The 26,501-nt window shown below is 52.3% G+C and overlaps 1 protein-coding gene across 1 annotated transcript in view; it reads left to right on the top strand.

Annotated features, from left to right (window-relative positions):
• Window positions 1-2,263: 2,263 nt before the first annotated feature.
• The window catches only part of NPLOC4 (NPL4 homolog, ubiquitin recognition factor), a gene marked incomplete at its 5' end in the record, with an annotated part of 41,576 nt that continues 17,338 nt past the window's right edge, over window positions 2,264-26,501 (top strand). The window contains 8 exons of the mRNA XM_089665096.1: window positions 2,264-2,312; window positions 6,959-7,053; window positions 8,462-8,585; window positions 10,694-10,873; window positions 15,924-16,010; window positions 19,308-19,379; window positions 22,470-22,596; window positions 25,132-25,292. Of these exons, the coding sequence (XP_089521222.1) occupies window positions 2,264-2,312; window positions 6,959-7,053; window positions 8,462-8,585; window positions 10,694-10,873; window positions 15,924-16,010; window positions 19,308-19,379; window positions 22,470-22,596; window positions 25,132-25,292 (895 nt within the window). The remainder of the gene's footprint in view (window positions 2,313-6,958; window positions 7,054-8,461; window positions 8,586-10,693; window positions 10,874-15,923; window positions 16,011-19,307; window positions 19,380-22,469; window positions 22,597-25,131; window positions 25,293-26,501) is intronic.

Here is a 26,501-nt window from a genome sequence, read left to right as displayed (position 1 = left end):
CACCAACCACCATTTATTAGAGTTGGAAACGGGACCTGTTCTAAGGACGGCCATACACGGGTCGAAATCAGACTGATTTTCGTCTGAAAATCGGACCTAAGAATAATCGTCCGATTTTCGCTCTGTTAGTGGGGACAATATCATCGGCCGATTTTCGTGGTTCCTCCCTTTACGATGATTGGGCAGATGATGATTGGTGACAGGCTCTCCCCCCCCTGCTATCTGGTCTGCACACATATGGACCTGGAGGCGGGACGGTTAAAGGGTGCAAACAATCCACACGCTGCGTCAGCAACCCCGGCATCATAATGCTCTCAATTGCGAGCGGCCATTGGTCACATGACCATGCTGACCAATGAGGACAACCTTTGAGCCTTCTGGTTCCAGTACATTATCCTGGAGGACAGAAGAGATTCCCATTGGTCAGGAGGACGTGCAGATCAGCGACCGCTGACAGTTGTGAGCATTATGATACTTACAGGTTCCCCTAAAGCAAGACGTGACCAAACAGTCGCTTGAAGCGCATTTATGGAACAGGAAGCTGCAGTAGTGAGTCGTGGCGTCACCCTCCTTTCTCTATTTGTGGCGCTGCTTGAACATAGGCCTCCTAACTCCTCCCCCTCCAGAGGATTCTCCCCCTCCCCCACCAGAGGATTCCCCCCCTTCCTCACCAGTTACTTTGACAATTGCGCGGTTGTACAAAGCCACACCCAAATTAAATTTGTCCTTTTTTTTCCCCACAAATAGCGCTTTCTTTTGGTGGTATTTGATCATTTGTGCGGTTTTTTGTGCTGTAAGCAATGTGCGACAATTTTAAGTTATAAAACAATATTTTGGACTTTTTCCTATTAAACAGTAAAAAAATTTAAATCAAATTTCGTCATCAATTTCGGCCAAAATGTCTCCCGCTCCGTGTCTTCCGTGTCTCCCGCTCCGTGTCTTCCGTGTCTCCCGCTCCGTGTCTTCTGTGTCTCCCGCTCCGTGTCTTCCATGTCTTCCGTGTCTCCCGCTCCGTGTCTTCTGTGTCTCCCGCTCCGTGTCTTCTGTGTCTCCCGCTCCGTGTCTTCCTTGTCTCCCGCTCCGTGTCTTCCTTGTCTCACGCTCCGTGTCTTCCTTGTCTCCCGCTCCGTGTCTCCTGCTTCGTGTTTTCCACTCTGTGTCTTCCGTGTCTCCCGCTTCGTGTCTCCCACTCTGTGTCTTCCGTGTCTCCCGCTTCGTGTCTCCCACTCTGTGTCTTCCGTGTCTCCCGCTCTGTGTCTTCCGTGTCTCCCGCTTCATGTCTCCCACTCTGTGTCTTCCGTGTCTCCCGCTTCGTGTCTCCCACTCTGTGTCTTCCGTGTCTCCCGCTCTGTGTCTTCCGTGTCTCCCGCTTCATGTCTCCCACTCTGTGTCTTCCGTGTCTCCCGCTTCATGTCTCCCACTCTGTGTCTTCCGTGTCTCCCGCTTCGTGTCTCCCACTCTGTGTCTTCCGTGTCTCCCGCTCTGTGTCTTCCGTGTCTCCCGCTTCATGTCTCCCACTCTGTGTCTTCCGTGTCTCCCGCTTCATGTCTCCCACTCTGTGTCTTCCGTGTCTCCCGCTTCGTGTCTCCCACTCTGTGTCTTCTGTGTCTCCCACTTCGTGTCTCCCACTCTGTGTCTTCCATGTCTCCCGTTCCGTGTCTCCCGCTCCGTGTCTCCCGCTTCGTGTCTCCCACTCTGTGTCTTCCGTGTCTCCCGCTCCGTGTCTTTGCTGAGAAATCCCGATATGTGGAAATTGATTAGTTGATGTGAAAGTTATTGTGTCTGCAAATGGCGGGATAGATACAGGGATTTATTTATTTTTTTTAATACTAGTAATGGTGGCGATCAGCGACTTATAGTGGGACTGTGGCAGGCATTCTGACACTGGGGGGGGGGGGGACTGACTTGGTGACACCCCAGTGACACCAATACAGTGATCAGTGCTAAAAAAAAACCCTGACACTGTACTAATGACACTGGGCAGGGAGGGGTTAACATCTGGGGCAATCAAAGGGTTACCTGTGTGCTGGGAGTGTGTTACTGGTGGGCGGGGGGGGGGGGTTGTGTGTTACTAGGGGGTAGGGTGTGTTACTAGGGGGCGGGGAGTGTGTTACTAGGGGGTGGGGTGTTCTTTGCTGTAAGCACACTGATCAGGATTGCTGTGCAGTGTGCTGAGCTGACAGGGAGGCTGTGTGTGTGTCTTTGGGTGGAGTTCTTCCTTAGCTCCACCCTCCTGATTGTATTTGTCTGTTCTCCGTTGTAGGTGTCGGCACGGCCCTCTGGGAAAATGTGTGCACTGCGTCCCCTTGGAGGTAAGTACCATGAATGACACTGGGTGTGCATATGTTCTCTGTATGTACATGGCGATCTCTGCTCGGCCCTCTCTGTATGTACATGGCGGTCTCTGCTCGGCCCTCTCTGTATGTACATAGATGTCTCTGCTCGGCCCTCTCTGTATGTACATGGATGTCTCTGCTCGGCCCTCTCTGTATGTACATGGATGTCTCTGCTCGGCCCTCTCTGTATGTACATGGATGTCTCTGCTCGGCCCTCTCTGTATGTACGTGGCGGTCTCTGCTCGGCCCTCTCTGTATGTACGTGGATGTCTCTGCTCGGCCCTCTCTGTATGTACGTGGATGTCTCTGCTCGGCCCTCTCTGTATGTACGTGGATGTCTCTGCTCGGCCCTCTCTGTATGTACATGGATGTCTCTGCTCGGCCCTCTCTGTATGTACGTGGCGGTCTCTGCTCGGCCCTCTCTGTATGTACGTGGATGTCTCTGCTCGGCCCTCTCTGTATGTACATGGATGTCTCTGCTCGGCCCTCTCTGTATGTACGTGGATGTCTCTGCTCGGCCCTCTCAGTATGTACGTGGATGTCTCTGCTCGGCCCTCTCTGTATGTACATGGATGTCTCTGCTCGGCCCTCTCTGTATGTACATGGCGGTCTCTGCTCGGCCCTCTCTGTATGTACATGGCGGTCTCTGCTCGGCCCTCTCTGTATGTACATGGATGTCTCTGCTCGGCCCTCTCTGTATGTACATGGATGTCTCTGCTCGGCCCTCTCTGTATGTACATGGCGGTCTCTGCTCGGCCCTCTCTGTATGTACATGGCGGTCTCTGCTCGGCCCTCTCTGTATGTACATGGCGGTCTCTGCTCGGCCCTCTCTGTATGTACATGGCGGTCTCTGCTCGGCCCTCTCTGTATGTACATGGCGGTCTCTGCTCGGCCCTCTCTGTATGTACATGGCTGTCTCTGCTCGGCCCTCTCTGTATGTACATGGATGTCTCTGCTCGGCCCTCTCTGTATGTACATGGATGTCTCTGCTCGGCCCTCTCTGTATGTACAGTGGATGTCTCTGCTCGGCCCTCTCTGTATGTACGTGGATGTCTCTGCTCGGCCCTCTCTGTATGTACGTGGATGTCTCTGCTCGGCCCTCTCTGTATGTACGTGGATGTCTCTGCTCGGCCCTCTCTGTATGTACGTGGATGTCTCTGCTCGGCCCTCTCTGTATGTACGTGGATGTCTCTGCTCGGCCCTCTCTGTATGTACGTGGCGGTCTCTGCTCGGCCCTCTCTGTATGTACGTGGATGTCTCTGCTCGGCCCTCTCTGTATGTACATGGATGTCTCTGCTCGGCCCCCTCTGTATGTACATGGATGTCTCTGCTCGGCCCTCTCTGTATGTACATGGATGTCTCTGCTCGGCCCTCTCTGTATGTACATGGATGTCTCTGCTCGGCCCTCTCTGTATGTACATGGATGTCTCTGCTCGGCCCTCTCTGTATGTACATGGATGTCTCTGCTCGGCCCCCTCTGTATGTACATGGCGGTCTCTGCTCGGCCCTCTCTGTATGTACATGGATGTCTCTGCTCGGCCCTCTCTGTATGTACATGGATGTCTCTGCTCGGCCCTCTCTGTATGTACATGGATGTCTCTGCTCGGCCCTCTCTGTATGTACATGGATGTCTCTGCTCGGCCCTCTCTGTATGTACATGGATGTCTCTGCTCGGCCCTCTCTGTATGTACATGGCGGTCTCTGCTCGGCCCTCTCTGTATGTACATGGCGGTCTCTGCTCGGCCCTCTCTGTATGTACATGGCGGTCTCTGCTCGGCCCTCTCTGTATGTACATGGCGGTCTCTGCTCGGCCCTCTCTGTATGTACATGGATGTCTCTGCTCGGCCCTCTCTGTATGTACATGGATGTCTCTGCTCGGCCCTCTCTGTATGTACATGGATGTCTCTGCTCGGCCCTCTCTGTATGTACATGGATGTCTCTGCTCGGCCCTCTCTGTATGTACGTGGATGTCTCTGCTCGGCCCTCTCTGTATGTACGTGGATGTCTCTGCTCGGCCCTCTCTGTATGTACGTGGATGTCTCTGCTCGGCCCTCTCTGTATGTACGTGGATGTCTCTGCTCGGCCCTCTCTGTATGTACGTGGCGGTCTCTGCTCGGCCCTCTCTGTATGTACATGGATGTCTCTGCTCGGCCCTCTCTGTATGTACATGGATGTCTCTGCTCGGCCCCCTCTGTATGTACATGGATGTCTCTGCTCGGCCCTCTCTGTATGTACGTGGATGTCTCTGCTCGGCCCTCTCTGTATGTACGTGGCGGTCTCTGCTCGGCCCTCTCTGTATGTACATGGATGTCTCTGCTCGGCCCTCTCTGTATGTACATGGATGTCTCTGCTCGGCCCCCTCTGTATGTACATGGATGTCTCTGCTCGGCCCTCTCTGTATGTACATGGATGTCTCTGCTCGGCCCTCTATGTACATGGATGTCTCTGCTCGGCCCTCTCTGTATGTACATGGATGTCTCTGCTCGGCCCTCTCTGTATGTACATGGATGTCTCTGCTCGGCCCTCTCTGTATGTACATGGATGTCTCTGCTCGGCCCTCTCTGTATGTACATGGATGTCTCTGCTCGGCCCTCTATGTACATGGATGTCTCTGCTCGGCCCTCTCTGTATGTACATGGATGTCTCTGCTCGGCCCTCTATGTACATGGATGTCTCTGTTCGGCCCTCTCTGTATGTACATGGCGGTCTCTGCTCGGCCCTCTCTGTATGTACATGGATGTCTCTGCTCGGCCCTCTCTGTATGTACATGGATGTCTCTGCTCGGCCCTCTATGTACATGGATGTCTCTGCTCGGCCCTCTCTGTATGTACATGGATGTCTCTGCTCGGCCCTCTCTGTATGTACATGGATGTCTCTGCTCGGCCCTCTCTGTATGTACATGGATGTCTCTGCTCGGCCCTCTCTGTATGTACATGGATGTCTCTGCTCGGCCTTCTCTGTATGTACATGGATGTCTCTGCTCGGCCCTCTCTGTATGTACATGGATGTCTCTGCTCGGCCCTCTCTGTATGTACGTGGCGGTCTCTGCTCGGCCCCCTCTGTATGTACATGGATGTCTCTGCTCGGCCCCCTCTGTATGTACATGGATGTCTCTGCTCGGCCCCCTCTGTATGTACGTGGATGTCTCTGCTCGGCCCTCTCTGTATGTACGTGGCGGTCTCTGCTCGGCCCTCTCTGTATGTACATGGATGTCTCTGCTCGGCCCTCTCTGTATGTACATGGATGTCTCTGCTCGGCCCTCTATGTACATGGATGTCTCTGCTCGGCCCTCTCTGTATGTACATGGATGTCTCTGCTCGGCCCTCTATGTACATGGATGTCTCTGCTCGGCCCTCTCTGTATGTACGTGGCGGTCTCTGCTCGGCCCTCTATGTACATGGATGTCTCTGCTCGGCCCTCTCTGTATGTACGTGGCGGTCTCTGCTCGGCCCTCTCTGTATGTACGTGGCGGTCTCTGCTCGGCCCTCTCTGTATGTACATGGATGTCTCTGCTCGGCCCTCTATGTACATGGATGTCTCTGCTCGGCCCTCTCTGTATGTACATGGATGTCTCTGCTCGGCCCTCTCTGTATGTACATGGATGTCTCTGCTCGGCCCTCTCTGTATGTACATGGATGTCTCTGCTCGGCCCTCTCTGTATGTACGTGGCGGTCTCTGCTCGGCCCTCTCTGTATGTACGTGGCGGTCTCTGCTCGGCCCTCTCTGTATGTACATGGATGTCTCTGCTCGGCCCTCTCTGTATGTACATGGATGTCTCTGCTCGGCCCTCTCTGTATGTACATGGATGTCTCTGCTCGGCCCTCTCTGTATGTACATGGATGTCTCTGCTCGGCCCTCTCTGTATGTACATGGATGTCTCTGCTCGGCCCTCTCTGTATGTACATGGATGTCTCTGCTCGGCCCTCTCTGTATGTACATGGATGTCTCTGCTCGGCCCTCTATGTACATGGATGTCTCTGCTCGGCCCTCTCTGTATGTACATGGATGTCTCTGCTCGGCCCTCTCTGTATGTACATGGCGGTCTCTGCTCGGCCCTCTCTGTATGTACATGGATGTCTCTGCTCGGCCCTCTCTGTATGTACATGGATGTCTCTGCTCGGCCCTCTCTGTATGTACGTGGCGGTCTCTGCTCGGCCCTCTCTGTATGTACATGGATGTCTCTGCTCGGCCCCCTCTGTATGTACGTGGATGTCTCTGCTCGGCCCTCTCTGTATGTACATGGATGTCTCTGCTCGGCCCTCTCTGTATGTACATGGATGTCTCTGCTCGGCCCTCTCTGTATGTACATGGATGTCTCTGCTCGGCCCTCTCTGTATGTACATGGATGTCTCTGCTCGGCCCTCTATGTACATGGATGTCTCTGCTCGGCCCTCTCTGTATGTACATGGATGTCTCTGCTCGGCCCTCTCTGTATGTACATGGATGTCTCTGCTCGGCCCCCTCTGTATGTACATGGATGTCTCTGCTCGGCCCTCTCTGTATGTACATGGATGTCTCTGCTCGGCCCTCTCTGTATGTACATGGATGTCTCTGCTCGGCCCTCTCTGTATGTACATGGCGGTCTCTGCTCGGCCCTCTCATACGATCTTTCTGTTTTGCAGCCATTCGATGAGGATTATCTGAACCATCTGGAGCCTCCAGTCAAACACATGTCCTTCCATGCGTACATCCGGAAGCTGACAGGCGGGGCTGACAAGTAAGGATCGCTCATACATGTGCATTACATGTTCTGTCCAGACGAGGCGTGTCCTCGTGTATTCATGACCCGTCTTCTCTGAAAGACGTATAAAGCTGGACTCTGGGCTTGGTGTCCATTGTGTACAGATCCGTGCCGCCATCCGGTACTCCTCCCCCGTGAAGGAACCTCCTGCAAGAAAGACCGCTCACTGCTGCTCTCTGTCCCTGTGCAGGATGACTGGTCTCGTCTCCGCCCCCTCCTGTAGTTTTCTACAGGCAGCCTGTAGTGGGTGGAGCCTGCCAGGCCCCTCCCATAGCTCTGTTCTCTGCATAGGCTACATACAATACAGGGCAAGGCAGGGAGAAGAAAGCGATCATCCCCTCTGGACAGAGCCCTGTATTGATTGTCAGCACAAAGCTGAGGGCTGTGATTGGCTGATCAGCAGGTCCTGGCTGTGAATCATTGGCTGGGACCTGCTGACAGAATCCAATCACAGCGGGAGTAGGCGGGGGAGGCCCACCCTGTGTCTGGAAACAGGCAGGTATGTCGCTGTGCCTGGACTGGCCCCCCATGGGCGGGGGAGGTCAGCAAGTGGGATATACTCCTCTTTCCCCGACCTCTGCGGTGCTCCTCCTGCGACTGACACCGCCCCTAGGAATGCTGGGTAAGAGGCATGGCGGTGCACAGTGCGGGGTCGTCTTGCCGTGACATTCGGGCTCCTCAACGCCTCCTGAGATCCGGCTGGAAGGACGATGACATCACCCTCACCTAGGCACAGTCCAGGAAGTGGCAGAACGGTGGGCATGTTACTTGTCCCCACAATGACTTATATGCAACAATTAGGGAGGGGCGGGGGGCAGCTTCAGGAGGCGGGCCTTGTGTACTCGCTGAGATCTGTACCGAACCCCCTGCAGTCCCCGGGGGGGGGGATTCCGGACTCTGTACAGTTTTGTATATCGGTTGTTTTTTTGGGGGTTTTTTTCCGCTCTTTTTTTTGTTCTTTTTGGTTTTTGTTTTTTTTTTTTTTTTGGTTTTTCTTTTTTTGTTTTCGTTTTTTGTTTTTTTCCTTTGTTTTTTTTTTTGTTCTTTTTTAGTTTTTTTTTGGTTTTTCTTTTTTTGTTTTCATTTTTTGTTTTTTTCCTTTGTTTTTTTTTGTTCTTTTTTAGTTTTTTTTGGTTTTTCTTTTTTTGTTTTCGTTTTTTGTTTTTTTCCTTTGTTTTTTTTTGTTCTTTTTTAGTTTTTTTTTGGTTTTTGTTTTCGGTCTTTTGTTCTTTTTTTGTTTTGTTTTTTTTTTCGGTTTTTGTTTTCGTTTTCTTTTTTTTTTTTCTTTTTTTTTCGCTTTTTTGTTTTTTTGTTTTTTTGCAACCCACTCACCTTCACTAGAACCATTCTTATGACTGATCTGTGTTCTCCGAACTCTTTTCAGAGGGAAATTTGTGGCCTTGGAAAATATCAGCTGCAAGATAAAATCTGGCTGTGAAGGGCATCCACCGTGGCCAGAGGGCATCTGTACCAAATGCCAGCCCAGCGCCATCACCCTCAACCGACAGGTGAGACGTATGGAAGGCCACAGGAGCGGCCGTGTATTTAGGTGTCGTGCTGCCCCAGGCAACACAAAAATGTCTCCCCCCATTGGCCAAAAACACCCCCGACAAGACAGAAGATCCTCCCCTTCACAGCTCCAGACATCCCCGGGAACGAGAGTCATGCTCCTGCATACACTATCAAGCAGCCCCTCTCAGATCCCACCTGATCCCCGTGCTGCGTGTGTCCCTTCTTCCTTTCCTTCTTTCGAGGGACAGTGCTGCCCCCCTGAAAAAATGCTCCTGCCCCCCTGAAAAATGCCGCCCTAGGCAAATGCCTTGTTCGCCTTGTGCTAAATACGTCCCCGCATAGGAGCCCACTGAACAGCGACCGAGGACTGACCAGAGCACTGCACAGCTTGGGAGTTAAAGCCCGGCTACAGGAAAATGTAAACTGATCCCACACTTAGGGGGGCCACACCCACACTTAGGGGGCGTATCTACTGTGAGGCAAGCAAGGCATTTGCCTAGGGCGGCATTTTTTTAGGGGGTTCGGCATCACCCCCGGCAGGCGCCGTAATGTTTGCAGGTTTGCTTGCAGCAGTCACCGCTACACGGGATCCGATGTGCGAGGGGACGGTGGCTGCCCAGTCTGCAGGACACACACAGGCCGGAGCCGAGCAGACGAAGGAGGAAGTAGCCTCCGCTGATTGGTGAGCGCTGCCTGGGAGTAGGCGGAGCTCAGCCCAGTCTGTGGGGGGAGAGCGAGGCGGAGGGGGCTGGCTGTGGATGGAAGAGGGAGGCCAGCATTTTGTAGCTCAAATTGGGCAGTTTTTCAACTTTTTAGATCAGTTTTTATTTACTTCGAAAAGAAACGCATGATTGGCATGTTTTAACGTGCGTTTTACGTGATTTTTTGCACAAATGAAAATATATATATATATAAAAAAAATTGAAATAATATATGAATAAATCAAATGTAAAAAATATAAAATAAAAACATAAAAAATTATGAAAAATAATAACCCCTAACCTTAAAATAAAAGGAAGCCATTTTGTTATTAATAATAATAATAATCACCCAAAAAAAATATGTTAATAATAAATTATTATTTTATAACTTTTTTTTTTCAGATTCTGGGGGTTGAGGTTATGGATTAATTATTATTATTAATTTATTATTACAAGTATTTATGATTTTTATTTTTGTGTATTTATTTTACATTTATTATTATTAATATATTTTTTGGGTTTAGGTGTTTATTTTGTATTTATTATTAATAATAATATTATAATTTGTTTAATATATATTTAAGGATTAGGGGTTAATTATTTATTACATAGTATTTATGATTATTTTTATTTACTTGTGTATTTAACATTTATTTATTCATTATTATCACGCTAACAAAAAATAATAAATAAATCGGTAAAATAATTATTAAATTAATCATAATAAAATAATAAATTAATAATCATAATAATAAAATAAATAAAAGCTGAAGCAGAAAAACCGAGCAACAAATGATGCAACAAATGATATTTTTTGGCCAATAAAAAAACGCCATGCGGTTAGGTGTGTGGAAACGCAATGCATTTGCCATCTGCGTTTGGGTGTCGTTCATTATAACTGACCCCCGCAGCAGATCACGGGCATTGTGATCGGAATCTGGTGCGGGAAGCCGCACGAGAATGTGGCTCTTCCGCACCGCATTCTAGTGAGGTTTTTTTTTTTTTTTTGGAAGAACACGCTGCTGGCATCCCTTTAGACTTACATGCTCCTTCTTGCTGGCCACTGGGTGCTGCTGACTTTAGCTGTACTGACTGTTGATTGGTTGCTTGGGCATGCCTGTATAAAGGGATGCCAGGGATGTGTTCTTTTGCATGATGCTCGGGAACAAAACGATGGCAGAGACAGTTAGTAGCCGTGAGAGTCGGGCATCGATGTAGGCCACACTCCAGTGTTCACTCTTCAGAGCACTTTTATGACACCACTGACAGCATACATGTCCCCGCCCATGAGGAACTTGCCCTCCTACTCAGTAGACGCTGAGATCGTTGACATTGATCAGCATTCATTCTGATTACACCGAACTCCTCCTGCCTGTTGGTGACGTTCTGATTCCTCCTCCTAGAAATACCGACACGTCGACAACATCATGTTTGAGAATCACACCATCGCCGATCGTTTCCTGGACTTCTGGCGCAAAACCGGCAATCAGCGAATCGGCTACCTGTATGGGCGGTACACCGAGCACAAGGACATCCCCCTGGGGATCCGGGCCGAGGTGGCCGCCATCTATGAGCCCCCGCAGGTAAGAGTCGGGAGGTGGGAGTGGCAGCGCCCCTCCCTGCAGGAAAAACCGTCCAATGATCCGTGCACCATTCGTAACATGTTACACGTTACATGGATTCAGAGTGTCACACGTGATGAATGGACTGGCCCAAGCTCCAAACACCCCGCTCACCCGGTACACCCCGCTCACCCGGTACACCCCATACATCCCGTACACCCCGCTCACCCGGTACACCTCACACATCCCGTACACCCCGCTCACCCGGTACATCCCGCACATCCCGTACACCCCGCTCACCCGGTACACCTCGCACATCCCGTACACCCAGCACATCCCGTACACCTCACACATCCCGTACACCTCACACATCCCGTACATCCCGCACATCCCGTACATCCCGCACATCCCGTACATCCCGCACATCCCGTACATCCAGCACATCCCGTACATCCCACACATCCCGTACATCCCACACATCCCGTACATCCCACACATCCCGTACATCCAGCACATCCCGTACATCCCACACATCCCGTACATCCAGCACATCCCGTACATCCAGCACATCCCGTACATCCAGCACATCCAGTACATCCAGCACATCCCGTACATCCAGCACATCCAGTACACCTTATACATCCCGTACACCTCGTACACTCCGTACATCCCGTACACCCCGCACATCCCGTACACCCCATACATCCAGTACACCTCGTACATCCTGCACATCCAGTGAAGTCACGCTCTGTACATCGTCCAATCAGAGATCACTTTGCATTCAGTGATAAAACGCAAAGCATTCTCTGAATGGTGCCGAGAGGCCGACCTCCTGTGTTCACAATGCAGCAGGGAACCTTCTCAGCACAGGACTTGGAAGCTAATTGAGATCACTGTAGTAGCAGTGGTGGAATAGCGGAGTAGTAGAGGGGGTATAGTAGTGGTGTAGTAGCGGTGTAGTAGAGAGGGTGTAGTAGCGGTGTAGTAGAGGGGGTATAGTAGCGGTGTAGTAGAGGGGGTATAGTAGCGGTGTAGTAGAGGGGGTATAGTAGCGGTGTAGTAGAGGGGGTATAGTAGTGGTGTAGTAGAAGGGGTATAGTAGCGGTGTAGTAGCGGTGTAGTAGAGGGGGTATAGTAGCGGTGTTGTAGTGGTGTAGTAGAGGGGGTATAGTAGTGGTGTAGTAGAGGGGGTATAGTAGTGGTGTAGTAGAGGGGGTATAGTAGTGATGTAGTAGAGGGGGTATAGTAGCGGTGTAGTAGAGGGGGTATAGTAGCGGTGTAGTAGAGGGGGTATAGTAGCGGTGTAGTAGCGGTGTAATCGGTGTAGTAGTGGTGTAGTAGCGGTGTAGTAGTTTAGTAGCAGTGTAGTAGAGGGGTTGTAGTAGCGGTGTAGTAGAGGGGTGTAGTAGTAGTATAGTAGCGGTGTAGTAGTGGTGTAGTAATGGTGTAGTAGCTGTGTAGTAGAGGGGGTATAGTAGCGGTGTAGTAGAGGGGGTATAGTAGCGGTGTAGTAGAGGGGGTATAGTAGCGGTGTAGTAGAGGGGGTATAGTAGCGGTGTAGTAGAGGGGGTGTAGTAGCAGTGTAGTAGCGGTGTAATCGGTGTAGTAGCGGTGTAGTAGAGGGGGTGTAGTAGCAGTGTAGTAGCGGTGTAGTAGAGGGGGTGTAGTAGCAGTGTAGTAGCGGTGTAGTAATGGTGTATTAAAGACGTAGTAGCGGTGTAGTAGAGGGGGTATAGTAGCGGTGTAGTAGAGGGGCTATAGTAGAGGGGGTGTAGTAGCGGAGTAGTAGAGGGGGTATAGTAGCGGTGTAGTAGAGGGGGTGTAGTAGCGGTGTAGTAGCAGTCTAGTAGAGGGGGGGTAGTAGCAGTGTAGTAGAGGGGGTGTAGTAGCGGTGTAGTAGAGGGGGTATAGTAGCGGTGTAGTAGCAGTGTAGTAGAGGGGGTGTAGTAGCGGAGTAGTAGAGGGGGTGTAGTAGCGGTGTAGTAGAGGGGGTATAGTAGCTGTGTAGTAGCAGTGTAGTAGAGGGGGTGTAGTAGCGGTGTAGTAGAGGGGGTATAGTAGCTGTGTAGTAGCGGTATAGTAGCTGTGTAGTAGCAGTGTAGTAGAGGGGGTGTAGTAGCGGAGTAGTAGAGGGGGTATAATAGCTGTGTAGTAGCAGTGTAGTAGAGGGGGTGTAGTAGCGGTGTAGTAGCAGTGTAGTAGAGGGGGTGTAGTAGCGGTGTAGTAGCAGTGTAGTAGAGGGGGTGTAGTAGCAGTGTAGTAGAGGGGGTATAGTAGCTGTGTAGTAGCAGTGTAGTAGAGGGGGTGTAGTAGCGGTGTAGTAGAGGGGGTATAGTAGCTGTGTCGTAGCGGTATAGTAGCTGTGTAGTAGCAGTGTAGTAGAGGGGGTATAGTAGCTGTGTAGTAGAGGGGGTGTAGTAGCGGTGTAGTAGCAGTGTAGTAGAGGGGGTGTAGTAGCGGTGTAGTAGCAGTGTAGTAGAGGGGGTGTAGTAGCAGTGTAGTAGAGGGGGTATAGTAGCTGTGTAGTAGCAGTGTAGTAGAGGAGGTGTAGTAGCAGTGTAGTAGAGGGGGTGTAGTAGCAGTGTAGTAGCAGTGTAGTAGAGGGGGTGTAGTAGCAGTGTAGTAGAGGGGGTATAGTAGCTGTGTAGTAGCAGTGTAGTAGAGGAGGTGTAGTAGCGGTGTAGTAGCAGTGTAGTAGAGGGGGTATAGTAGTGGTGTAGTAGCAGTGTAGTAGAGGGGGTATAGTAGCTGTGTAGTAGAGGGGGTATAGTAGCGGTGTAGTAGCAGTGTAGTAGAGGGGGTATAGTAGCAGTGTAGTACAGGGGGTATAGTAGCGGTGTAGTAGAGGGGGTATAGTAGCTGTGTAGTACAGGGGGTATAGTAGTGGTGTAGTAGCAGTGTAGTAGAGGGGGTATAGTAGCAGTGTAGTACAGGGGGTATAGTAGCGGTGTAGTAGCAGTGTAGTAGAGGGGGTATAGTAGTGGTGTAGTAAAGGGGGTATAGTAGCAGTGTAGTACAGGGGGTATAGTAGCGGTGCAGTAGAGGGGGTATAGTAGCAGTGTAGTAGCAGTGTAGTAGAGGGGGTATAGTAGCAGTGTAGTAGAGCGGGTATAGTAGCAGTGTAGTAGCAGTGTAGTAGAGGGGGTATAGTAGTGGTGTAGTAGAGGGGGTATAGTAGCAGTGTAGTAGAGGGGGTATAGTAGCAGTGTAGTAGCAGTGTAGTAGAGGGGGTATAGTGGGGGTGTAGTAGCGGTGTAGTAGCAGTGTAGTAGAGGGGGTGTAGTAGCGGTGTAGTAGAGGGGGTGTAGTAGCTGTGTAGTAGCGGTGTAGTAGAGGGGGTGTAGTAGCGGTGTAGTAGCAGTGTAGTAGAGGGGGTATAGTAGCAGTGTAGTAGAGGGGGTATAGTAGCGGTGTAGTAGAGGGGGTATAGTAGCAGTGTAGTAGAGGGGGTATAGTAGCGGTGTAGTAGAAGGGGTGTAGTAGAGGGGGTATAGTAGTGGTGTAGTAGAAGGGGTATAGTAGCGGTGTAGTAGAAGGGGTATAGTAGCGGTGTAGTAGCGGTGTAGTAGAGGGGGTATAGTAGCGGTGTAGTAGAGGGGGTGTAGTAGAGGGGGTATAGTAGCGGTGTAGTAGAGGGGGTGTAGTAGCAGTGTAGTAGCGGTGTAGTAGCAGTGTAGTAGAGGGGGTGTAGTAGCGGTGTAGTAGAGGGGGTGTAGTAGAGGGGGTGTAGTAGCGGTGTAGTAGAGGGGGTGTAGTAGCGGTGTAGTAGATGGGGTGTAGTAGAGGGGGTGTAGTAGCGGTGTAGTAGAGGGGGTGTAGTAGCGGTGTAGTAGAGGGGGTGTAGTAGCGGTGTAGTAGAGGGGGTATAGTAGCTGTGTAGTAGCGGTGTAGTAGAGGGGGTGTAGTAGCGGTGTAGTAGAGGGGGTGTAGTAGCGGTGTAGTAGAGGGGGTGTAGTAGAGGGGGTGTAGTAGCGGTGTAGTAGAGGGGGTGTAGTAGAGGGGGTGTAGTAGAGGGGGTGTAGTAGCGGTGTAGTAGAGGGGGTGTAGTAGAGGGGGTGTAGTAGCGGTGTAGTAGAGGGGGTGTAGTAGCAGTGTAGTAGAGGGGGTGTAGTAGCGGTGTAGTAGAGGGGGTGTAGTAGCGGTGTAGTAGAGGGGGTATAGTAGCGGTGTAGTAGCAGTGTAGTAGAGGGGGTATAGTAGCGGTGTAGTAGCAGTGTAGTAGAGGGGGTGTAGTAGCGGTGTAGTAGAGGGGGTGTAGTAGCGGTGTAGTAGAGGGGGTGTAGTAGCGGTGTAGTAGAGGGGGTGTAGTAGCGGTGTAGTAGAGGGGGTGTAGTAGCAGTGTAGTAGAGGGGGTGTAGTAGCGGTGTAGTAGAGGGGGTGTAGTAGCGGTGTAGTAGAGGGGGTATAGTAGCGGTGTAGTAGCGGTGTAGTAGAGGGGGTGTAGTAGCAGTGTAGTAGAGGGGGTGTAGTAGCAGTGTAGTAGAGGGGGTGTAGTAGCAGTGTAGTAGAGGGGGTATAGTAGCGGTGTAGTAGAGGGGGTGTAGTAGAGGGGGTGTAGTAGCGGTGTAGTAGAGGGGGTGTAGTAGCGGTGTAGTAGCAGTGTAGTAGAGGGGGTATAGTAGCGGTGTAGTAGAGGGGGTATAGTAGCGGTGTAGTAGAGGGGGTATAGTAGCGGTGTAGTAGAGGGGGTATAGTAGCGGTGTAGTAGAGGGGGTGTAGTAGCGGTGTAGTAGCAGTGTAGTAGCGGTGTAGTAGCAGTGTAGTAGCGGTGTAGTAGCAGTGTAGTAGAGGGGGTATAGTAGTGGTATAGTAGCGGTGTAGTAGAGGGGGTGTAGTAGCAGTGTAGTAGAGGGGGTGTAGTAGCGGTGTAGTAGAGGGGGTGTAGTAGCAGTGTAGTAGCGCTGTCTATACAGTGATTTCCAGCTCCCTCAGGGATCCCTCAGCTTGGTATATCCATCCGTACCTGTAGCCTGGACCCGTGTCTATGTAGATACATCCATTCCTGTCCTCCTGCAGATGTATGACACTTGTACCCGGAGCACCTCTCCTCACGTTGTGTTTCCTCCAACAGATCGGAACGCAGAACAGCCTGGAACTGCTGGATGATCCGAAGGCGAAGGTGGTGGATGAGATTGCAGCCAAACTTGGATTGAGAAAGGCAAGGACTCCGGTGCCGGCCGTACATGATCCATATCCAGTCATCTCCATCCACACACTGGAGATGGATGGGGGGAGCCCCTCCCTAGTGGGTGTCCTCATAGTTCAGGGATTCTCCCGACCATTCAGTAACTGCCTGCCTATGTCAGAGGTACGGGGCAGACAGGGTACTGACAGTCTGCAGGATCCAGGCATTGCACCCCCAGTCTGCAGGATCCAGGCATTGCACCCCCAGTCTGCAGGATCCAGGCATTGCACCCCCAGTCTGCAGGATCCAGGCATTGCACCCCCAGTCTGCAGGATCCAGGCATTGCACCCCCAGTCTGCAGGATCCAGGCATTGCACCCCTAGTCTGCAGGATCCAGGCATTGCACCCCTAGTCTGCAGGATCCAAGCATTGCACCCCCAGTCTGCAGGATCCAGGCATTGCACCCCTAGTCTGCAGGATCCAGGCATTGCACCCCCAGTCTGCAGGATCCAGGCATTGCACCCCCAGTCTGCAGGATCCAGGCATTGCACCCCCACTCTGCAGGATCCAGGCATTGCACCCCCAGTCTGCAGGATCCAGGCATTGCACCCCCACTCTGCAGGATCCAGGCATTGCACCCCCACTCTGCAGGATCCAGGCATTGCACCCCCACTCTGCAGGATCCAGGCATTGCACCCCCAGTCTGCAGGATCCAGGCATTGCACCCCCACTCTGCAGGATCCAGGCATTGCACCCCCAGTCTGCAGGATCCAGGCATTGCACCCCCAGTCTGCAGGATCCAGGCATTGCACCCCTAGTCTGCAGGATCCAGGCATTGCACCCCTAGTCTGCAGGATCCAAGCATTGCACCCCCAGTCTGCAGGATCCAGGCATTGCACCCCTAGTCTGCAGGATCCAGGCATTGCACCCCCAGTCTGCAGGATCCAGGCATTGCACCCCCAGTCTGCAGGATCCAGGCATTGCACCCCCACTCTGCAGGATCCAGGCATTGCACCCCCAGTCTGCAGGATCCAGGCATTGCACCCCCAGTCTGCAGGATCCAGGCATTGCACCCCTAGTCTGCAGGATCCAGGCATTGCACCCCCAGTCTGCAGGATCCAGGCATTGCACCCCCAGTCTGCAGGATCCAGGCATTGCACCCCCAGTCTGCAGGATCCAGGCATTGCACCCCCAGTCTGCAGGATCCAGGCATTGCACCCCCAGTCTGCAGGATCCAGGCATTGCACCCCCAGTCTGCAGGATCCAGGCATTGCACCCCCAGTCTGCAGGATCCAGGCATTGCACCCCCAGTCTGCAGGATCCAGGCATTGCACCCCCAGTCTGCTGATCGCGGGTGCAATACTTTACAGGGTGCAATGTACAGAAAACGTCGGACTCCTGGCAGCCGTGCGCTGCATTAAGACAAAAAGCAAACAGCCTAGGCTCCTCCCAGACCACGCCCACTGATGCATTGAACCCACCCACAGTCTAACACTAAGCCCTGTGGGTGGGGTGAAACACATCAGAGGGCGTGGCCAGGGAGGAGCCTAGGCTGAGGTCGTGTCCTGTCTTGATGTAGCACGCATGCTGTGAGGAGGGCGGCGTCTCTTCTACTCAACATATACCCCCGACTGCACCGGATCACCCGAGGTGTGGCTTCTGCACTTGAAGCAGCGCTCTCAGCGCCCCCCCTGGGAAAGATAGGCTACTTGCCCCCCCCAAAGGAAAAACAAAACTTCACTTGTAGTTCTACTTCACCCCTCCTAACACACCTTTTCCCTCAAATTTTCAACCCTAGCACAAATCCCCTCCCCCCAAATCCCCTCCCAGCAGAAATCCCCCCCCCCCAAATCTCCCTCCTAGCGCACAAATACCCTCCCCCTCCTAGCATAAACCCCCCCAATCTTGCTTCCTAGCAGAACCCCTCCAAATTAGCCTTCCCAGTACAAATCTTTACTCCCCGCCCTAATCCCCCCTTCTAGCTCAAATCCCCCCCTTTTAGTCTAACCTCTCCCAATCCCCACCCCCTCCACAAATCCCCCTCCTAATGCAACTACCCCCCCCCCCCCCCAATCCTCCCTACCAGCACACCCCCCCCCCCCCTTCCCTTCTAGTAAAAATTCCCCCTAATCCCCTCCTATCATAAATCCCGCTAACCAGCACAACTCCTCCCATACCAGCACAAATCTTTACTCCCCACCCTAATCCCCCCTCCTAGCACAAATCCCCCCACAATCCTGTCTACTAGTATGGCCCCCCATCCCCACCCCCTTTCCTAGCACAGCCCTCCATCCCCTCTCCTAGTACAAATCTCCCCTCAGTTCCCTCTCCTAATCCTGCTTCCTAGCACAACCCCTCTAAATTACCCTTCCTAGCACAAATTTTTACCCCGCCCCCCTCCTTCCTAGCTCAAATCCTCCCAGCACAACCCCCCCCCCCACCTCTTCATAGCACAAATCCCCCCCAATCCTTCCTACTAGCACAAACCCCCACCATCCCCCTCCATCCCCTCTACTAGTATAAATCCCCCCTAATCACCCCTCCCAGAACCAATCCTCTTCCTTAACCCCCCCCCCCCCCCCCCTCCTTGAAGCCTGCAAAGAGAGCCAAAAGCTGCGGGCTGTTCTCTCCTCTCCTGTCAGTGCAGCGATCCTCCATACAGCAGATGTCACAGGATCGCTCTTGGATTGGGCTGTACACAGTTTGATTGCCCCGCCCCTCTCTCTCCTCCAATGGATCCAGGGAATGAATCAAACACTGAACATGCCAATGTAAAAGCGATCCTGCTTAATGGAGATCTCTGACAGGAGAGGAGAGCACAGCCCGCACCTCCCTCCTCTCTCCTGTCATTCCCCCTTTGCAGGCTTCACTGCTCCAGGCTGCTCTCCCCTTGTCACAGCTATGAGTGCGGGGGATGGGGGAGGGCACTCAGCGGTCAGCCACAGCATCCATGGAAAGACCAGCCTGGGGGGGGCATAGCCCACCCAAGCACCCCCTAGATATAGCCATGGGGGAGGGAAACCAGCGTCTAGCGTCCTAGGTGGCTGCCTGGTTGCCTAGTCGTAGCCCCGGGCCTGGGCGCTCTATGTTGTCTAATGTCGTTTTTGTGAGATGATTCATGTAGCATTTACCCCCTTGAATCTGTCTACCCTTAGCTGAGGCATGCAGGCAGGAGGGCGTCCTTCACTATGAACGCCCCTCTTGAAGATTCCTGGGAAGTAAATATAAAGAATTAAAGTGGTTTTTTGGGGGGGGATTTTGAGGCATAATTGAAAGTATTTGTACTTCAGTGTGTTTTGTGAGACCACCTTACCTTCTGATTGCACGCAGGTTGGCTGGATCTTCACAGACCTGGTATCAGAAGACACCAGGAAAGGGACGGTCCGCTACAGCCGGAACAAGGTGAGCAATAAACGGTCAATGCTCTCATTGTGGTTCACCTATTGATGGCTCCCCTCCTCTTATTGATGGCTCCCCTCCTCTTATTGATGGCTCCCCTCCTCTTATTGATGGCTCCCTCTTCTCTTATTGATGGCTCCCTCTTCTCTTATTGATGGCTCCCCTCCTCTTATTGATGGCTCCCCTCCTCTTATTGATGGCTCCCCTCCTCTTATTGATGGCTCCCCTCCTCTAATTGATGGCTCCCCTCCTCTTATTGATGGCCCCCTCCTCTTATTGATGGCTCCCCTCCTCTTACTGATGGCTCCCCTCCTCTTATTGATGGCTCCCCTCCTCTTATTGATGGCTCCCGTCCTCTTATTGATGGCTCCCCTCCTCTTATTGATGGCTCCCCTCCTCTTATTGATGGCTCCCCCTCCTCTTATTGATGGCTCCCCTCCTCTTATTGATGGCTCCCCTCCTCTTATTGATGGCTCCCCTCCTCTTACTGATGGCTCCCCTCCTCTTATTGATGGCCCCTCTCCTCTTATTGATGGCCCCTCTCCTCTTATTGATGGCTCCCCTCCTCTTATTGATGGCTCCCCTCCTCTTATTGATGGCTCCCCTCCTCTTATTGATGGCTCCCCTCCTCTTATTGATGGCTCCCCTCCTCTTATTGATGGCTCCCCTCCTCTTATCGATGGCTCCCCTCCTGTTATTGATGGCTCCTCTTATTGATGGCTCCTCTTATTGATGGCCCCCCTCCTCTTATTGATGGCTCCCCCTCCTCTTATTGATGGCTCCCCCTCCTCTTATTGATGGCTCCCCTCCTCTTATTGATGGCTCCCCTCCTCTTATTGATGGCTCCCCTCCTCTTATTGATGGCTCCCCTCCTCTTATTGATGGCTCCCCCTCCTCTTATTGATGGCTTCTCTCCTCTTATTGATGGCTCCCCTCCTCTTATTGATGGTTCCCCTCTTCTTATTGATGGCTCCCCTCCTCTTATTGATGGCTCCCCTCCTCTTATTGATGGCTCCCCTCCTCTTATTGATGGCTCCCCTCCTCTTATTGATGGCCCCTCTCCTCTTATTGATGGCTCCCCTCCTCTTATTGATGGCTCCTCTTATTGATGGCTCCTCTTATTGATGGCCCCCCTCCTCTTATTGATGGCTCCCCCTCCTCTTATTGATGGCTCCCCCTCCTCTTATTGATGGCTCCCCCTCCTCTTATTGATGGCTTCTCTCCTCTTATTGATGGCTCCCCTCCTCTTATTGATGGCTCCCCTCCTCTTATTGATGGCTCCCCTCCTCTTATTGATGGTTCCCCCTCCTCTTATTGATGGCTCCCCCTCCTCTTATTGATGGCTCCCCTCCTCTTATTGATGGCTCCCCTCCTCTTATTGATGGCTCCCCTCCTCTTACTGATGGCCCCTCTCCTCTTATTGATGGCCCCTCTCCTCTTATTGATGGCTCCCCTCCTCTTATTGATGGCTCCCCTCCTCTTATTGATGGTTCCCCTCCTCTTATTGATGGCTCCCCTCCTCTTATTGATGGCTCCCCTCCTCTTATTGATGGCTCCCCTCCTCTTATTGATGGCTCCTCTTATTGATGGCTCCTCTTATTGATGGCTCCTCTTATTGATGGCTCCTCTTATTGATGGCCCCCCTCCTCTTATTGATGGCTCCCCCTCCTCTTATTGATGGCTCCCCCTCCTCTTATTGATGGCTCCCCCTCCTCTTATTGATGGCTTCTCTCCTCTTATTGATGGCTCCCCTCCTCTTATTGATGGCTCCCCTCCTCTTATTGATGGCTCCCCCTCCTCTTATTGATGGCTCCCCTCCTCTTATTGATGGCTCCCCTCCTCTTATTGATGGCTCCCCTCCTCTTATTGATGGCTCCCCTCCTCTTATTGATGGCTCCCCTCCTCTTACTGATGGCTCCCCTCCTCTTATTGATGGCCCCTCTCCTCTTATTGATGGCCCCTCTCCTCTTATTGATGGCTCCCCTCCTCTTATTGATGGCTCCCCTCCTCTTATTGATGGCTCCCCTCCTCTTATTGATGGCTCCCCTCCTCTTATCGATGGCTCCCCTCCTGTTATCGATGGCTCCCCTCCTGTTATCGATGGCTCCTCCCATTATTGATGGCTCCCCTCCTCTTATCGATGGCTCCCCTCCTCTTATCGATGGCTCCTCTTATCGATGGCTCCCCTCCTCTTACTGATGGCTCCCCTCCTCTTACTGATGGCTCCTCTCCTCTTACTGATGGCTCCCCTCCTCTTATTGATGGCTCCCCTCCTCTTATTGATGGCTCCCCTCCTCTTATTGATGGTTCCCCTCCTCTTATCGATGGCTCCTCTCCTCTTATCGATGGCTCCTCTCCTCTTATCGATGGCTCCCCCTCCTCTTATCGATGGCTCCTCTCCTCTTATCGATGGCTCCCCCTCCTCTTATCGATGGCTCCCCCTCCTCTTATCGATGGCTCCCCTCCTCTTATCGATGGCTCCCCCTCCTCTTATCGATGGCTCCCCCTCCTCTTATCGATGGCTCCCCCTCCTCTTATCGATGGCTCCCCCTCCTCTTATCGATGGCTCCCCCTCCTCTTATCGATGCCTCCCCCTCCTCTTATCGATGCCTCCCCCTCCTCTTATCGATGGCTCCCCCTCCTCTTATCGATGGCTCCTCTCCTCTTATCGATGGCTCCCCTCCTCTTATCGATGGCTCCCCTCCTCTTATCGATGGCTCCTCTCCTCTTATCGATGGTTCCCCCTTCTCTTATCGATGGCTCCCCTCCTCTTATCGATGGCTCCCCTCCTCTTATCGATGGCTCCCCTCCTCTTATCGATGGCCCCTCTCCTCTTATCGATGGCCCCTCTCCTCTTATCGATGGCCCCTCTCCTCTTATCGATGGCCCCTCTCCTCTTATCGATGGCCCCTCTCCTCTTATCGATGGCCCCTCTCCTCTTATCGATGGCCCCTCTCCTCTTATCGATGGCTCCCCTCCTCTTATCGATGGCTCCCCTCCTCTTATCGATGGCTCCTCCTCCTCTTATTGATGGCTCCCCCTCCTCTTATCGATGGTTCCTCTCCTCCAATAAAAACCTCTTTCTCTTCACAGGATGCGTATTTCCTGAGCGCAGAAGAGTGCATCACCGCCGGCTTCTTCCAGAACCAGCACCCCAACATTTGCCGCCTCTCACCGGACGGACACTTTGGCTCGAAGTTTGTGACTGTAGTGGCTACAGGTAGGTTTGTCTCCGGAACCACTTAGAACCGGTGAGACCTGGAAGGGTTAATGAGGGCCGGTAAAGACGGTGACAGGCTTAGCTCTTATTTTCCGCTTTCTGGCTCCACCAAGAATAATTGCCTCACTTTTGAGACCCAACTCTGCGACAACCTAACCTCCTAGAGGTGCCAGGGGGTCATAAATGAGGCTCGGAGTGACTGTAAGTGACCTCTGTATAAAGCAACGCAGTCCGCCATCCCGTGTGCAGAATTTCACATTATTACCCATCTGATGTTCATATAACAGCTCTTTACATTCAGTCCCAGCCCCGCCCCCGAGGAGCATACAGTCTGAGGTCCGTGACTCACATTCACACATACTAGGGTCAGTTTAGACAGGAGCCGGTTATCCTACCAGCAAGTGTGGGAGGAAACCGGAATACCCGAAGAAAACCCACACTAGCACAGGGGGGGAAATATGCAAACTCCATGTAGATAGTGTTGTGGGTGGGATTCAAATTGAGGACCCCCTTCAACTTACCCTGCCACTGTGCAATATGGCAGCCTTCACATTATTATCATTCTACCAAAGGTAAGGTGGCAGCCATCATGTTATTACCCATCATTGGTGTCAGTGGGAGGAATAGTGCCCCATCATTGGTGTCAGTGGGAGGAATAGTGCCCCATCACTAGTGTCAGTTGGAGGAATAGTGCTCCATCATTGGTGTCAGTGGGAGGAATAGTGCCCCATCATAGGTGTCAGTGGGAGGAATAGTGCCCCATCATTGGTGTCAGTGGGAGGAATAGTGTCCCATCATTGGTGTCAGTGGGAGGAATAGTGTCCCATCATTGGTGTCAGTGGGAGGAATAGTGCCCCATCATTGGTGTCAGTGGGAGGAATAGTGTCCCATCATTGGTGTCAGTGGGAGGAATAGTGTCCCATCATTGGTGTCAGTGGGAGGAATAGTGCCCCATCATTGGTGTCAGTGGGAGGAATAGTGCCCCATCATTGGTGTTAGTGGCAGGAATAGTGTCCCATCATTGGTGTTAGTGGCAGGAATAGTGTCCCATCATTGGTGTCAGTGGGAGGAATAGTGTCCCATCATTGGTGTCAGTGGGAGGAATAGTGTCCCATCATTGGTGTCAGTGGGAGGAATAGTGTCCCATCATTGGTGTCAGTGGGAGGAATAGTGTCCCATCATTGGTGTCAGTGGGAGGAATAGTGTCCCATCATTGGTGTCAGTGGGAGGAATAGTGCCCCATCATTGGTGTCAGTGGGAGGAATAGTGCCCCATCATTGGTGTCAGTGGGAGGAATAGTGCCCCATCATTGGTGTCAGTGGGAGGAATAGTGTCCCATCATTGGTGTCAGTGGGAGGTATATTGCCCCATCATTGGTGTCAGTGGGAGGAATAGTGCCCCATCATTGGTGTCAGTGCGAGGAATAGTGTCCCATCATTGGTGTCAGTGGGAGGAATAGTGCCCCATCATTGGTGTCAGTGGGAGGAATAGTGCCCCATCACTGGTGTCAGTGGGAGGAATAGTGCCCCATCACTGGTGTCAGTGGGAGGAATAGTGCCCCATCATTGGTATCAGTGGAGGAATAGTGCCCCATCATTGGTGTCAGTGGGAGGAATAGTGCCCCATCACTGGTGTCAGTGGGAGGAATAGTGCCCCATCACTGGTGTCAGTGGGAGGAATAGTGCCCCATCACTGGTGTCAGTGGGAGGAATAGTGCCCCATCATTGGTATCAGTGGAGGAATAGTGCCCCATCATTGGTGTCAGTGGGACGAATAGTGCCCCATCATTGGTGTCAGTGGGAGGAATAGTGCCCCATCATTGGTGTCAGTGGGAGGAATAGTGCCCCATCACTGGTGTCAGTGGGAGGAATAGTGCCCCATCACTGGTTTCAGTGGGAGGAATAGTGCCCCATCACTGGTGTCAGTGGGAGGAATAGTGCCCCATCATTGGTGTCAGTGGGAGGAATAGTGCCCCATCACTGGTGTCAGTGGGAGGAATAGTGCCCCATCATTGGTGTCAGTGGGAGGAATAGTGCCCCATCACTGGTGTCAGTGGGAGGAATAGTGTCCCATCATTGGTGTCAGTGGGAGGAGTAGTGTCCCATCACTGGTGTCAATGGGAGGAATAGTGCTCCATCACTGGTGTCAGTGGGAGGAATAGTGCCCCATCATTGGTGTCAGTGGGAGGAATAGTGCCCCATCATTGGTGTCAGTGGGAGGAATAGTGTCCCATCACTGGTGTCAATGGGAGGAATAGTGCTCCATCACTGGTGTCAGTGGGAGGAATAGTGCCCCATCATTGGTGTCAGTGGGAGGAATAGTGCCCCATCATTGGTGTCAGTGGGAGGAATAGTGTCCCATCATTGGTTTCAGCGTGAGGATTAGAGCGCAAGGGACAGATCAAGGCTACCACAGGGCCTCAGTACTATACAGTGTGGGGAAGCCTCCTCATTTATCATGCAATATGTCAGCATTCACGCTGCAATGTGGCGACATTCATATTAGAGCTCCTCCCTCCTCTGTTTCCTCCAATAGGCGGCCCTGATAACCAAGTGCACTTTGAGGGGTACCAGGTGTCCAATCAGTGTATGGCGCTTGTACGGGATGAGTGCCTCCTGCCGTGCAGAGATGTCCCGGAGCTGGGATACGCCAAAGAGTCGAGCAGCGAGCAGTACGTCCCCGACGTCTTCTATAAGGTCAGTTCTGTCATCAGGGAGAAGAGACGCCGACGTCATAATGAGAACACGAGTCACAGGCTGCGTTCACATCTGTGCGGGTGGTGCGGCTACGGATCCGCATGAAAATCTGTGCAACCGCACCACCCGCACAGAGGAATGCCGACCCGCAGCCGCACCACTCACACAGAGGAATGCCGACCCGCAGCCGCACCACTCACACAGAGGAATGCCGACCCGCAGCCGCACCACCCGCACAGAGGAATGCCGACCCGCAGCCGCACCACCCACACAGAGGAATGCCGACCTGCAGCCGCACCACCCACACAGAGGAATGCCGACCCGCAGCTGCACCACCCACACAGAGGAATGCGGACCTGCTGCCTGCACCACCCACACTGTGGAACACAGACCCGAAGGCGGGTGCCTTTAGTTTTAATGACACGCCGCCCGCACTGGAAATCGCAACCGTACTGGGAACCTCGGCTGTGTTTTCAGAAGTGCCGGGACTTCTTCCCTGTGTGTCCCGGGGCACCGGAGTGCACATATATGTGAACCAGGGGTATGTGTTTTATACCTTAAATTAGTGAAGCGCTAGATAAACCCTGATAGGGAACCCTGATGAAGTCACGACGCACGTGACGCAACGCGTCGGTACGCCATATCCGGTTTGGAATTACGTCACTTCTGGTCACGTGGGGACGCATGTCCGAACGTAGCGGCCATATTGGTTTTCCCTGTTTTCATGAGATACACCTATGGGATGAGGTGGAAGGCTTTTGTAACCAGGAAACAAATGTGAGTGCAGCCAATATGTATTAGAAGTGTTTTGTATTAAACAATATTACACTATGGGAGGCTCTGTTTGTGTCCTATGTGACCTTCGAGTGGAGGTGGAGTGGAAACCCTGTGACCCCCTGCTGAGCTACCTGGAAATAAAGATTGGCCATAGAGGAGACCAGTAGTCTTTTGGCCCCTTGAGGGTCAGTGCGGGGAGGTGAGCAGGCACTGCTGCCATTTGAGGATTTGTTTGAGCACTAGAAGTGAAGATCACCGTTTTGTCACAAGTTACACCTGCATGGACTTTTATATATATATATATATATAATTTTTATATATACCGTATTTGCCGGCGTATAAGACGACTTTTTGACCCTTGAAAATCTTCTCAAAAGTCGGGGGTCGTCTTATACGCCGGTACACATGTTAGGGGGGGCTGCGGCATTAAGT

This window comes from Staurois parvus, unplaced genomic scaffold (assembly GCF_062004578.1).
Source record: "Staurois parvus isolate SC_StPar_1 unplaced genomic scaffold, SC_StPar_1.0 ptg002126l, whole genome shotgun sequence".
In the NCBI taxonomy this organism is placed as follows: Eukaryota; Metazoa; Chordata; class Amphibia; order Anura; family Ranidae; genus Staurois; species Staurois parvus.
Note: the sequence above shows the minus strand (reverse complement) of the source record. Positions and strands in the feature narration are given on the sequence as shown.